Source organism: Notothenia rossii, assembly GCF_949606895.1.
Source record: "Notothenia rossii genome assembly, chromosome: 3".
Taxonomy (NCBI): Eukaryota; Metazoa; Chordata; class Actinopteri; order Perciformes; family Nototheniidae; genus Notothenia; species Notothenia rossii.
The window spans coordinates 89926611-89941712 of NC_136901.1; the positions used below are offsets into that span (position 1 = coordinate 89926611).

Genomic DNA, 15102 nt, shown 5'->3' on the forward strand with positions numbered 1-15102 from the left:
CAGGATGTAAATAAGAGCTCTTATTTTAATACGATCTGTTTTATCTAAGCAGCCGGAGCAATAACGGTATCAGAGGAGAGCCGTCCTACTGGAATCCACTTCGAGCGATAGAATGACTAACAAAGCACTTACTGTATATACTAACAACGGACTGGCTTATCTAAAGCCAGTTGAGTAGCACTTGAAATATTTGGCTCTATGAAACCTGATAATAATAATAATAATAATAATACATTTTATTTGTATTGCACTTTACATTTGAAACAAACCTCAAAGTGCTACAGTACATAATAAAAAAAGATAAAGAAAACCATTTGCAAGAGTCAAAATATATAAACAGGTTAAAAAACAAGTTTAAAAACACGTTTTAAAAAGGAGAGGCAGGGTTATTAAAACCGGCTTAAAAAGTACTTATTTGATTCGGTTTTCTTCAAGTTTGTATCTTGTTGGTTGAATGCACTTATTGTAAGTCGCTTTGCATAAAAGCGTCAGCTAAATGCAATGTCCACTCTTCTTCTTCTTCTTGTGTTCTTTTGTGCTTATTTGGCATTTTAAAGGCACAGTATGTTTCTGTTCATCCATGCATCAATTTCACAATTAGATTTATTTTTGTTGTATGTTGTATCATAGTATACAGTATTTCATATTATTATATTAAGTTAAATATCACATGTCACAGATGATTTGTAAGGAAAATACATAAAATATTTGTATTGTACTTTCATTTTACGTTTAAATACTTTGTGTTATTATTTGCCTTATATCTCTTAATTGTATCACAGTCTTTGATTTTTAACACATCTTCTTTCAATTCTTATTTGTTGATCTGTAAATTCCCCTTAGACAAATGTGTTTTGTGAAATCTAAATTGATGTGATTTTGATCCCCTTAGGGAACAAGTGTTGCAGAAGTATCTGACACAAGAATAAAACAAGCATTGGACAGGTAAGAGTTCAAATAAGGAGAATAAGAAAAACTATATTTTATATACTAACAGTACAAAATAATGTAAGTTACAGTATATAAAAAAATATATACGATATTACTTTAATTGTCAGATCAAGTCTGAAATTTGACTTGCATCACAGCAGCTCCATGTGTAACATCAACATAGACCAATATCAGGACATAGTACATAAAAAACAAACATTTAACATGACATCACGATCACTGAGAAAAAACATGCTCAAAGAGCTTTCAGCTTGCATTTGATTTGGGATTCAGCTCTGTATTTACAGATATTAATACTTGTGAATATGTTTAAATGTCTATGTGCATGGGCAAATCTAAAGTAGGTACATACTGTACGGTGCAGGTTGTTACGTTTTTAATTGGTAGCATGTCTACGGTAAGCAAACACCGTAGTAGGTATGGTCTCCACCCAGGAGCCAGAATAAATTGAGGCCATTTGTTTTTATCCCCATCACGCGGAGGAGCTGGATAATTAGCAGCTATAATTCAGGAACAACGACCTGGGATCCAGGCAGGACGATATTGAACGGCTCCTCACTCAACAGCACCCATGGGTGAAGTCCACCTCCCCCCCTGAGACAGATTCCGTTTGTTATGAAGTGGCAGCGAGTAATGGCACATCGTTACTCATAAAGGTAAGGGGTGGTAACTAATGAATATGCAGGAACATCACTCACTGGGTAATGAAGTGCAGTTTCTGTGCTAAGTGATGGAGGTGCTAAATGGAGTTTAGTATTAAAGCACATATGGTAAGTTGCTGTTGAAGAATGCAAACACAGACTCATAAAAACCCTACTTCTCCCTTGTTACTTTCCAGTTTTTGTTGTTATTACTTGCTTACTTTGCAGAGTTTTACAATAGACTATATGGCCAACAATACGTAGACTACAATACACCAACATGTGATTTTTTAACATCATTTCCCAAAAGCATGGCCATTAGTACACGGCTAACTTTGAAGGGGACCTATTATGCTCATTTTCAGGTTCATCGTTTTTCTCATACTGCCTGTCAGTTGTGATTGGTCAGCAGCTTAGATATGTCCCGCCCCTTAGCCTATCACGTACAATGTGTTGGAGCGCTAGCCAATAGAAGCGCGAGTGATAGATAGTCATGTCATTTTGATGCGGAAGTAAACAATGGAGTCTTGGCAAACCTCCAAAAGCTTATCAGGGCCTCTTTAAATGATCATAAAGGGAAACAAAACCTGAAAGAAAAACATATAAATATAAACACCTGAATACCAGTCTTGCACAAGGTTTTGCGTCTCCTAGCAACTATAGTTTGTAAAGAAGTCGGCAGCATCGTGCACAACTTTTACTTCTCTTCCCACACAGAAACGTGGAGCAGCTTGCAGCGCCTCGCTCTCACGGACTGAAGTGACATCTCAGTGATGTGCTGAAGCCGTGTCAAACTGTCACATGTCACAGCTTCCTCTGGCACAAACACAATTTAAATTCTGCAGCACTTTCCTCCTCCAATTAAACAAAAAGAGACTTGAAGGGGCTGCTTGAGACAATGACGACAACTTGGCGAGATCAAAGACCGAAACAAAGGTGGTCAAAACACTACAATGTGCTTTACGCAACAATAAAAGGTAAATCATTACGTTTGTGCAGCAAACAGTACAACATTCAGGAATTGAATACATCAATAAAAAACAAATGACAGCCGCTCACAGCTTCTTATTTCTACATTTTCTTTGAAAGTAAGTTGGAGTATTGAGGATGTTGTGATTGACAGGCGGCACTCACAGTGTTCAGGACTGTCTGTCTTTGTGCTGAAGTACAGTATTATTTATTTATCGTCCCTCTGGGGTTAAAAAAAATATATAAAATGGATTCAGAAACCTGGGATTCACAATCTCTGTGTGCATGGCTTTGTAACCTGTTCTAAATCCATGATGATAACCACGATAATGTTTCTGAAGTGGATTAACAATAAGTTACTGAATACATTTAAAGTTGTTATAACATATTACATTTTCATCCACTATGTTATTATTTCAATACGATACTGTCATTTTTCTACGGGAGGTTTATTGTGTGCGTATTTTGTAATATGTCATTTGTGAAATATCTGTTGAATATGTTTATTTAGGATATTTCTGGCACACAGTAGCCATGCATTACTTTTTCACTCAGTCAGCTCACCCAAAAGTGTTCTGACTGATTTGAAAACAAAAAGTGAATTGAATACAGTTTTAACTTCATGTATCTTGTTTCCTGCAGAGGAGCTGTTTGAACAGCAGTGGACCTGCCTGATTAAATTAAGACGTCCTCACTTATTCATCGTCAATTACAGCGACACAGAGCTGTCAGCAGGCTGTGAGCTGGCCGCCTGCCAGATAACCCTTAAAGCCACCTTCACCTGAAAACAACCAGCGGGGGACCGTGTTCAGTGTGACACACCTGCAGAGGGCGGAGGGGACTGACAGACAGCGACCCCTAAAGGAGGGTGGAACAAAAAAAATGTCTTCCTGTGAAATTTGTCCTGTTAATACAAGAGTTTGTTTTTTCAGTCTTACCAATAAACCAATGAGTAATTACTAATCGTGTAAATAAAAACATAAGCAATGCGACAGTGGTTTGGTTTAATACTTTCTATATCACAATTCTCTCCTTTGTTTTGTTGATGCATAGAAGTAGAGTGACCTGATTCTCACAATATTTGGAATAACACAAGTTTCTTCGTATCAAAGTTGTGTGCCACGGAGCTGTGATATGAGGGCCCGGTTTAAAATTGTCTGCATTGAAATGGCACACTGCCTTGGTGAGAAAGAGAATAAACAGAGCGACATTTAGAGGCTTTTCCGCACATCGCAGATTGAGCTCATTGGCAGTCTGCTTTATTTAGAAACAAACACAGACGCCTGCCCTCCTGGAGGTCTCATTCTACAACAAAAATGTGATCATGCACTTCTTCTGACTCTGAGAAAGTATTGCTACATCCTCAAGAATTTTCAAAACTTTTCAACTTCTCTCAACTCCAACAAAGTTCTGATCCTCTTTGGAAACTAGAGGCATTATGAATTTATTTTAGATGCAGATTTTTCCTCTTTAACGTTGAAAAGCTATTTTTATTTAATCAGCTCCAGAGATGGGAAACACGCAGACGGTCCCACCGGTTCCGCTCTGACAACAACAGCAACAACAACAACAACAACAACAACCAAGAATCATTAAAGGGAGGTTTTCACTTTCATGTTCATCTGTCGCAGACTCATGACCCTCACACATCCCCACAGGGACATCTCACACACACACACACACACCTCTGCTCATCCAGATGTGGCTGCAACCCGGTACGACTCGGCGCTTTCATGTGCCGGTAGCCGACAGATCGGGACATCCCTACAGTTTGGATCAGTGACTGGTGGGTGCAGATGAAGAGATGAAGCAAACAGTGCAGTTCAGACTTGTATTTTGTTTTTTAATAGAACATGTTTACATATTTTAAAGAGTCCTCTCCTGCTGATGTTCAGGTGTATATCAGTATGTAGTGTCTCTACTTTAAAGACTCCTCTCCTGCTGATGTTAAGGTGTATATCAGTATGTAGTGTCTCTGCTTTAAAGAGTCCTCTCCTGCTGATGTTCAGGTGTATATCAGTATGTATTGTCTCTACTTTAAAGAGTCCTCTCCTGCTGATGTTCAGGTGTATATCAGTATGTAGTGTCTCTACTTTAAAGAGTGCTCTCCTGCTGATGTTCAGGTGTATATCAGTATGTAGTGTCTCTACTTTAAAGAGTCCTATCCTGCTGATGTTCAGGTGTATATCAGTATGTAGTGTCTCTACTTTAAAGAGTCCTCTCCTGCTGATGTTCAGGTGTATATCAGTATGTAGTGTCTCTACTTTAAAGAGTGCTCTCCTGCTGATGTTCAGGTGTGTATCAGTATGTAGTGTCTCTACTTTAAAGAGTCCTATCCTGCTGATGTTCAGGTGTATATCAGTATATAGTGTCTCTACTTTAAAGAGTGCTCTCCTGCTGATGTTCAGGTGTATATCAGTATGTAGTGTCTCTACTTTAAAGAGTCCTATCCTGCTGATGTTCAGGTGTATATCAGTATGTAGTGTCTCTACTTTAAAGAGTCCTCTCCTGCTGATGTTCAGGTGTATATCAGTATGTAGTGTCTCTACTTTAAAGAGTTCTCTCCTGCCGATGTTCAGGTGTATATCAGTATGTAGTGTCTCTACTTTAAATAGTCCTCTCCTGCTGATGTTCAGGTGTATATCAGTATGTAGTGTCTCTACTTTAAAGAGTCCTCTCCTGCTGATGTTCAGGTGTATATCAGTATGTAGTGTCTCTACTTTAAAGAGTTCTCTCCTGCTGATGTTCAGGTGTATATCAGTATGTAGTGTCTCTACTTTAAAGAGTCCTCTCCTGCTGATGTTCAGGTGTATATCAGTATGTCGTGTCTCTACTTTAAAGAGTCCTCTCCTGCTGATGTTCAGGTGTATATCAGTATATAGTGTCTCTACTTTAAAGAGTCCTCTCCTGCTGATGTTCAGGTGTATATCAGTATGTAGTGTCTCTACTGTGACATGTCTCCATGCTTGAATGTTCAAAAAGCTCTTTATTTTTCTCATACTCCCTGTGCTCTTTTCACCCTCTGTCTGAAACCAGAGCCCAGTCTGCTCCGATTGGTTAGTTGGCTGGCTCTGTTGTGATTGGTCAACCGCTTAGAGATGTACCGCCCCTTAGCCTATCACATACAATGTGTTGGAGTGCTAGCCAATGGAATTGTGAGTACATATATGATGTCACTATGTTCAGGAAGTAAACAAAGGACTACAATGGAGTTGTTTTGTGCACTTATATACTTTAAGTTCCCCTTCAAAATAAGCGGAGCCTACTCTAAATAAGTCAATTTTACTGAGATTTCTCCAAATGTTTTAATAGATAATAAACATTAAATAAATATTATATTTAGCTTAATAAAAAATGTAGACAAAATTAAGCATTGATAAGCTCTATATCTACTACATGTTGGTTTGATCTGTATTAGTAATTGTTTTTAATATCCTAACACATTATTTAGACGACCTTAAAGCCATTTCCTCCTCACTCCCACTGCTGCGTCTCTGCACTCGGCCAAATGAAGACCGTTAAATGCCATTTTGGAGGACAATTCATTCAGTGCCACTTGGCGGAGGTAAGCATGCAACAATAGGCTTGGCACACACACACACACACACACACACACACACACACACACACACACACACACACACACACACACACACACACACACACACACACACACACACACACACACACACACACACACACACACACAGAAAGGTTTGTCTGATGAAATGTGGGTTGTAGTTTCAAGTGTTTTTACTATACAATAATCTGCAGTTATCTAATGCTAAAACATTTATGCATCTTGTTTTCATGTTTTTCCCTAAGTATTGATGCAGAGAATGAGCTGTCAACAGGAGCTTACATTCAGGACACAATAGTAGTGGACTTCTCCTGATTATTTAATTAATTTATAACGACATAGAGAATCAAATCAATATTCACAAGTGAAGTAATAACGATACATACTTCAAAAAGCCTCTGAGCAACGCCATTAGTTCCTGTTTACCATTTCATATAGCATGTAGCTTTGCAGAGCCACAAGCAGCTATTGTTTATGGATTCTCAGGAGCTCTATTTGCCCCAATTATTTGTATTTTTTTAAAAAGGATACCATGAATAAATTGTTTTTTTCATTGGATTGCAAAAGGCTCCACTGAACAATAGAGAAATAACCGTTTTTTTTTTTTATTGAATCCCCCAACACAATACCTGCTGTAGTTGATAAAGGTCGGATATTTTTTACATCAAGCATCACACACTAGCATGCAAATGTAATCATGGTGCAAGCTGTTCCAATTTTTAACAGAGCTTACTGGAAATATTGCAATCTGGCCCTCCATCAGACCACACTGTGCTGCCGAAACCACGGTACTTCTGAAGATGGATGGAAACGGGTTGGAATCACACAACAGCAGCCCGGAGAATAATAGAGTGGATGTTCAAAGTGGTCTAAAGGCTGAAATATCCTTTGTGTTTTCATTAAAACAGCAATACAAATATTTGCCAAATACATTTGTCTGCCGTGACACGCGGATGCAGTGAACCCTGCAAACACTCTGCAGTTTATAAATGGGACGAGGACACACACTCCAGCTGAGGCTGTTGGGGGTTTAATTTCCCGAAACACTGGATATCAGATTTGTGGCTTTCTTATCTTAAATTAATCTAATCGTTTTTGTCATAGCAAAGGGTTTAAGATGTCAGAGTGATTTGTTATAGAGCTTTAATTTCACGCCAGCGGACATTTTATAAAGACGTTTTTTTTCTCAGAGTGAATGAGTCATACGCTGATGACACATCTGGGTCCTTATGCTGAAATTCATCCAGTGATGAGACTCAGGTGCATTATGGGCCCTGTATCCCCCCCCCCCCCCTTCAGTTCCCGTCCACAAGCTGGCCGGCCGCCAAAAAACCACGGAAGCAGAGCGAGATGGCAGAAATTAAACAGGAGAAAATGTAATGGCTTTAACGTGGCACCGTGCCCCGCCATGACAGTTCAATCGGAAAGCGTTTTAGGAACGAGCCTCTGATGGGTTACACGCCGGCTGTGTTTATCTGCCTCTTTGTAAATGTCAAAGACAAAGCAGAAATGCCAGGCTTTTGTGTTTTCCTGGCCACCTCGTATCCTGCAGCAGAACAAAAGGCAATATTTCCATAAACACGGTGCCGATGTCCGTCACGCATGTGACTTGGCAGCATGTGCTGGAAAACCCACACACTATGCATCTGTTGTGGTTTTAAAAGGCTGATCTTTACCACTTCACAAACAGGGAAATCTCTCTGTCATCACGTGTTATTAGGTTCGAGGGTTTTTGCAGACTGAAACTTACAAATTGTAAAGCTCTTTAAAAACTGATTCTTGACTTGAGGCCCTATTCTGCACATTTTCAGGTTCATATCAGTATGTAGTGTCTCTACTGTGACATGTCTCCATGCTTTAATGTTCAAAAAGCTATTTTTCATACTGCCTGTGCTGCAGCACCTCTTTTCACCCTCTGTCTGAAACCAGAGCCCATTCTGCTCTGATTGGTTAGCTGGCCGGCTCTTTCTATGATTGGTCAACCATTTAGCAATGTGCCGCCCCTTTTCCTATCACGTACACCGTGTTGGAGGGCTAGCTAGCAAGGTTTAACACATGGAGGTTTAGCGCAGTTTACTTTTGTTGACATGAATACTTGCATCTCATAAAATAAATGTGGAATTAGCAAACAAGAAACAACATATCTGAATTAGAAATAGGCACAAAGCCTCAAATAAGCACCTCTTCTTGCTTTAAAATGTAAAATGTCCTCCCGCGGAACAACACCCTGAGTTACAAACTTGCTAATAAAAAGGTTAAGACCTGGAGCTCAGAGGTGAAAATAATCAGCTAGTGGCACTTGGAAAGAGCAGGCAAGACAAAAAGGAAACCATCGCTACAAAAATACCATTTAGCTTTATAGAAATGCATTGAAACAGGATTTACATTTATTAAATAAAATGAAACAGCTAATGTATTGCTTTTGAATGAGGTTTTCTGTTAAAGAGAAGGTAGGTGGAAAGACGTATAATTTATAATTATATGAAGTACTAGCAACAGGCAACACTGGATGAATAACTATTAAACATCTAATTTGAGCTGCTTTCAATTTGAATGAGGTTTGAAGGTCTGTGGTTAAAAGGTAGCATGTATTGTAAAAGGCTACCAATCGTCCCAAGGTTTATAAAACCATGAACCGGTTCAAGCTCGCAGGACAAAGAGCTTAATATACTTTGAATAACAAGATCAGGAAGGATGATGCAGCCTTTGATAATGCTGAAAGAATCCATTATCCACGGTCAATGTGGCCACCTTTCTTATTCCATTTTCTTTCAGGAAACAAAGGAATCCTTCAGACGCAGGTAGACTGCAAAGTGCTCATTTTCCATTTGAGTTATGGGGGTGTCACGGTAGCTAAAATGTTACACAATTATGTGTTGAGCAGTCTTTGTTCCTTTTACAAATTGAAATGAACCGCACTAGTCTAAATGTTTCCGAACCCTGAGAAACTTTTGAAAACGCTATGAAATCAATTTGTCTCAGACGGCAAGATTTATTAATTATCTAAAATCTTTGAGTTTCTAGAAGGTATCCAGAGAAAACTTTGGTACAGTTTGCTTAAACCAAGAATCGGAAATTAATAACAAATGCTTTCTTCAATGTCTATACACATATACATACAGTATAGTGAGAATAGTTACAAATCAGATACACACATGGTTGTTTGGATCGTACACTTTAAAGCTGTTTTTTAAAAGATCTTTGAAACAAACTTATTTATCCCAAAACTCTATTAATCCTGGAATAACACTGAATAACACAATTTCTCGTTTGATGACACTTTTTAATGACTACCACTGTGAAGAATTTTAGAAAGAAGTGGATTTCAGTAACGGTTGATCTCAGTTTTTTTCAAAGGAAGGTACATTTAAAATGCACATCTGTGAAACCAATCCTCATTCAAGTATAACTCATTGTAATGTTCCCCAGAATAACAAAGGGACAGCTCATGTGCTATTTTTCCTGCTGTTATATTGTAATGGATGTGATCTTGTCATATTGGCGACTTTTCCTCATCTGCCCTAAGTGGGTGAACGTGGTGAATTATAGGTATTGACTACCATACCAAACACCATCAAGCCTCTCACACAAATGCAATTTCACTGTGCCTATGATTACTCTCATTGATATAATGCAAGCCTTAGTCCCTAAAAACCTCCGTATGTTACAAATGAAGTGATTGTTGGATAAGTCTGAAATCATCTGAAGGGGTTTATTGACATTTCACAAACGGTGAGAAAGTCTGTAGGATTTTTAATTCTCTCTCAACACTCTGTTTTCCTTCTTCATTATTTTCTGTCAACATTTATAGCTACAATGAGGCTCTGAGGAAAGGCCAATTAGTGAAAGATTTTGAATATGTTTAATTATCTGGGTCTAGTCCTCACTTTTTCAAAGGGTTTGTTTGCATGTTAAGATTTGGGTTCAGGGTTTGGGTCTCAGCATGAGTCGTGTTTATACCTGTGTCTAAATAGATACCCTCAAAGATCAGCCAAAAGCCTCTTGTCATAAAAAAAGGGTGAAAGACAATTACTCATACAAATAGGAATGATGCTGCATATTTTCTGAGAGTCTGAACTCAAAGCCTTTCAGGTTTTTTCTTAGAAAAACAAACAAAAAATGACAGAAAATAATGAGTGTTGAGAATAAGGTGTGAAAACCAAAAAACTAAAATGTATCTTAAACTAAAAGGGAACTCAACGACTGCCAAAGACATGTCCTCACTCACACTTTAAAAATGGTTTGTGTATTTTATTTTTATGTTTGTATCTGCTTCAATTTGAATGGGTTCTTCCGTTAAACATGTTTTATGGAGATGACTCAAAATGATTGTGTGTGATGAAACAGACCTGATCATCCCTTTGTTAATGATGTTAATAATTGAGTCGAAAAAAGGGCAATAGTGAGTGAACCAAGTAAACCTTTCCCGTACTTGCCCGGCAAAAAGGTGCTGGAGGACTGTTGTTGTGTCCCCTGAAGCTAAACATTTTAAATGTCTGGATCTCTTAAGAGAAAGACTGGAGTAAGGAGCTTATGGTTTTGGTTGTTTAACTGCAAAGAAACCACATTAATCCAAAACAATCCCTTTATATACAGTAGTCAGAGATATAACATAACCTTACTTCATTCACTTATTGACTCTTGTTATTGATTCGTTATTTTTGCGGTATGTTTGCCAATTGATCTACTTAGGTTGTATTACCATTTTTGCTCTCTGCAGCTGGGTCATCATGTTCTGGTGTCACCATGTTCTTGGAAATCTGCAAGAGAGGACGCCTCATGTAAACCCAGATACTCATGTTTATTAAAAAACACGTACATTAATATACTATACTTCAAATACGACATTTAAACAGACCTGCTTTTTCAGTCTGCTATGTGTTCAACATGGGTAAACAGTGCTCATTTACACCTCCAGCTTTGCAACTGAACACAGATTAAAATGATTGACAGCTATTTACTATTTACTTGCTCTATATTTTTCAATGTATCTGTTTTATTGTGTTGCACTGTTGGAGTGAACCTGTGACCTAAGATTTTCATCGTCATAACTACACTGTTGCTACGTTTGTATGACAAATAAAAACCTCAAACCTATGTATGTAGTCTACACAGATATTTATATATGCAGTTCTGGAAAATATGTAAATGTATGGCCTGGGGGTACAACCTGTAGTATGAACGCATGTGTTTTAATAAGAAAAACAGAATGCTTACATATGTTGCTGCATGAGAAACAACCATGTAAACAGACTTCCTAACAAAAGAAAATATTCTTTAAGAGGTGCTTTATTTAGAAACTATATCTATAACAACTTCAGGAAATGCAGGGTGAGATCATGTTTGTTTTTATTCAATTTTTATATATATTCAATCATTTGAACAAAAGTAGTCTTGTTCAAGTAATTGATGCTTTACGCCTCAGCTTGAGCAGTGACAAACATTTCTATATCTATGCATTACATTAAAAAAAAACACTATGTGCTGGAGGGTCATTTCCAATGTCTCCTAAGAAAAGGTGGTGAGAAATATGGTCAGTGGGGTCAAACTAGGGTTTGCTGACTTGAATCACATCATAATTTCCCCCCATTTCAATACAGTCAGGTGTATTTAAAAACATATATACACCTTATTAGGTTTTTTAATTGTTTCTCCCATGTTCCCAATTACCATATTTCTCTGTTAAGTCTATTTAAAGGTTTTACGATTTGTAATGCAGCTGGAGCTGAATTAACTCTGACTAAAGTACTTGCAAATATATTTTTGAATACTAAAAAGTATAATAAGAATAATTATGTTCCCCTTCACTACCTGCAATCACTCTGCAATGAATATTTCATAATAACCTTCTGTGGTTTCTGTGTAATCAACACATCATCACATTTCACATCCAATTCTCTCTCTGTTCCAGACTTTGTATTGTGTAGCATCGAAAATGACTCGTCTCAAACAGCTAAGATTTATGTTTAAACAGTTTAACAAACAGTCAGTTGGGTTTACCTTGTTTCACCTGAATGTGTGCTATATGAACACAACCTGAATCAGTTCCCTCCTTCAGCCAAGGTCCCACGTGGCTAAAAAGGTCAAAAGTTCATCTGAATCTCAGCGTCTCTTTCATGTCCCTCCTCTTGCTCTGCCCTTGAAGTGAAGATGGTGGGCTTTTTCTTTTGGAGGGCCCATGGGGCAGCAAGGCTTCTGTCTTTGATGTTATTCCCTCTATCTCACACCTGAGACACCTCAAGTTTAGAAGAAAATGACTGGGGAGGTGACAGATGAGATACAGGACAAGATAAGTCAAGAGTCCTGTCAATAGGATGAGACCACTCCTTTCTTTTAAGTACTTATAAAACATGTCAGAACTTCAAGCATAAATTAGACCATGAAAAAAGCATTTGAAATCATTGAACGAATAGAGAGGGAAAACAACTAGATTAACCTTTTAGCACACTTTTAGACAACAATGATTTAAACAACGGGTTATTAAAGTTTCCGTACTGGGTAGTTGATTTTGTAAAAAAAAAAATTAGTGGTGGGCATAGATTAATTTTTTTAATCTAGATTAATCTCACTGTATTCTTGGAATTAATCTAGATTAATCTAGATTAAAATGGCTCATTTGAATTCTGCCGAAGGCATTCAGAATATGTGTGCTACCCAAATAATGACTAAAAGTAAGTCTTTGAGAACGGGTTTCTCAAGCCAGGTGGTGCATTAGACCAGGGGCTCATCTCCAGTTTCCAAAATGCATCACAAACTGCTTGAGAAAGCTGTTCTATGATAATTGGTGATGAAAATAAATCAATGACAATGAGATGTACTTGTGTTTATTAACTGTTTATTTTTAGTTGAACAGTAGGCCTATATAACAGGTTGTAATGAACTGTTTACAGTCAGTAGCTTTGTGTCAGTCAAAGCTCTATTTCTCCTTCTTCCACCAGTCACTCAGGCAGACCAGTTTGTTCACATTTTCTGGTGACAAACAAGCTCTCCTCTTCTGCACAATATGGCCTGCTAAAGAAAAAAGTCTCTCGCATGGGACAGTTGTGGCAGGAGTCCCCAAGTATTTACGGGCAATTTGGGCCATCTTACCATAGACAGCAGTGTGCTCTGACCACCACTTCAGTGGACACTGATCTAGACTGGCACTGGGCTCTACCTTGTACCTCTCCACTGTACTATCTTCTGGTGTCTCCTCATCTGATTCTGAGTCGGATCCCATCAGTAGCAGGGCTGTTTTCTTCTTGGGTGGCTCAGGGTTCTCCTCCCTGAGTGGCTGCAGAGCAGGTTCTTCTCCCTTCATCAACTCACTTAGCTTTGCCCACACTGGCTCCCTCTCTGCTCTGGGCAAGCACTTGAGGTCCTTAAATCGTGGATCTAGAGCAGTCGCCACCTTTGATGAATAAAAAATAATAATTATTGATTGATGAAAATGTCACTTTCCAAATCCAACCTCCATATTTCTTCATGACTTATTCATCTGGCTTTACAGTCTATTATGGTCATACAATGTAGTTATCTTCTGGTCACTCTGACATACCTTAAGCCATTCCAGGTTTATTTTCTCCCTCCGCTGATTGAGGTCCTTGATGAAGGCAGCCTTGAATCGCACAATATAGGCAGGATCATCATCTGAGATGTTCATCGCGTGCTGTAGGTGGCACAGGGCAGGTAGAACCACAGAGCAGGATACATACTTATCTCCACCAAGGAGCTCAGTGATGTACCTACAGACAGACAGACAGACAGACAGACAGACAGAAAAAAATTATTAGTGACAGATTAATTTAACTCAGATTACACATTTAAGGGCAGGTGTTTCTTACATACAAAGTGACATTTAAAAACTTGTATGCCAATTCATGAACACACTATCTTTTTAGACCATACCTGCATGGCTCCAGCAGTTTCTCTAGCTTTGCCAACTTCTCATAATCCGCATTTGTTGGGAGGGCCAGGTTGTGCTTCTGCAGCGACAGCGTTGTGTGCAGTGCGTCTCTGTTGCGCCTCACGCGCTTTATCATCTCAAGAGTGGAATTCCAACGTGTTGGAACATCTTGCACGAGTGACTCCTTAACTTGTCCAAGGGAGGATTGTTGGACATTTAGCTCGTCTGAGTTGGCCGGACTGTGTTTGAAATGTCCGACCACTTTACGGCACTTGGCCAGTGCACCATCAAAACCACCTTCCCGAAATGACACTACAATAGCTCTCTGTACAACATGCGCAACACAGGGCAAGTGCTCGAATGGAAGTATCCTCCCTGCTGCCACCATATTAGGAGCGCTATCTGTTCCAATAGTGCTTATTTTGTCAGTTATCCCCCACTGATTAGCGACGTCGAGGAACTGCCTTGCACACGCTTCTGCAAAGTGACGCTCCTCTGTTTTCATCACACCTAACGGACAGACAAAGTAAATTAGAATAATTTCACTACTAGTAGTAAACAACTAGCAATTATCAAGAAGCAAACATAACGTGGTGGTAATTAAAAGGCTACGAAATTAAATTATGTAATTTAAAATGACATAACGTAGCATACCTAAAGCGAAGGAGTGAAGTTCCCAGCTAGCATCGATGAGGTGTACTGTAACGCCGAGGTAGTTGTCGTTGTTAACGGACGTCCAATGGTCCCCAGTCAGTGCTACAGACCTCGCCTCTACCATCTTCTCAACTTTCGTAGCTTTCTCTTCTGCGTGCTGGTCATGATAGTTCGCCTCGCAGGTAGTTTGTAAGATGGGTCACCTGTGGCCGCCTGGAGAACAAGCTCGAGCCCGTCATCTTCAACCACGCTAATGGGCCTGCAGCTGGTGGCAATCCACTGAGCGAGGAGACTAGTTAGCTTGACTGATAGAGCTGTGCTGACGGGCTTGCCTCGGTTGCACTCAAAGATAGTTGTTTGACGACGAGTCTTCCCCCGCGCTACATCAGTGCTCGGCCCGGCATCTTCCGCATTAGCTAAGG

The 15102-nt window shown here is 39.1% G+C and overlaps 1 protein-coding gene across 1 annotated transcript; it reads right to left on the reverse strand.

Annotated features, from left to right (window-relative positions):
• Positions 1 to 12954: 12954 nt before the first annotated feature.
• On the reverse strand, positions 12955 to 14840 carry LOC307033257 (E3 SUMO-protein ligase ZBED1-like). Its single transcript, XM_079671663.1, has 4 exons — positions 14681 to 14840; positions 14029 to 14536; positions 13679 to 13865; positions 12955 to 13531 (listed from the first exon to the last, which is right to left on the reverse strand). Exons 1-4 carry the CDS (start codon positions 14802 to 14804, stop codon positions 13058 to 13060), a joined length of 1293 nt encoding a protein of 430 aa, XP_079527789.1. The 5' UTR covers positions 14805 to 14840; the 3' UTR covers positions 12955 to 13057.
• Between the last annotated feature and the right edge of the window lie 262 nt (positions 14841 to 15102).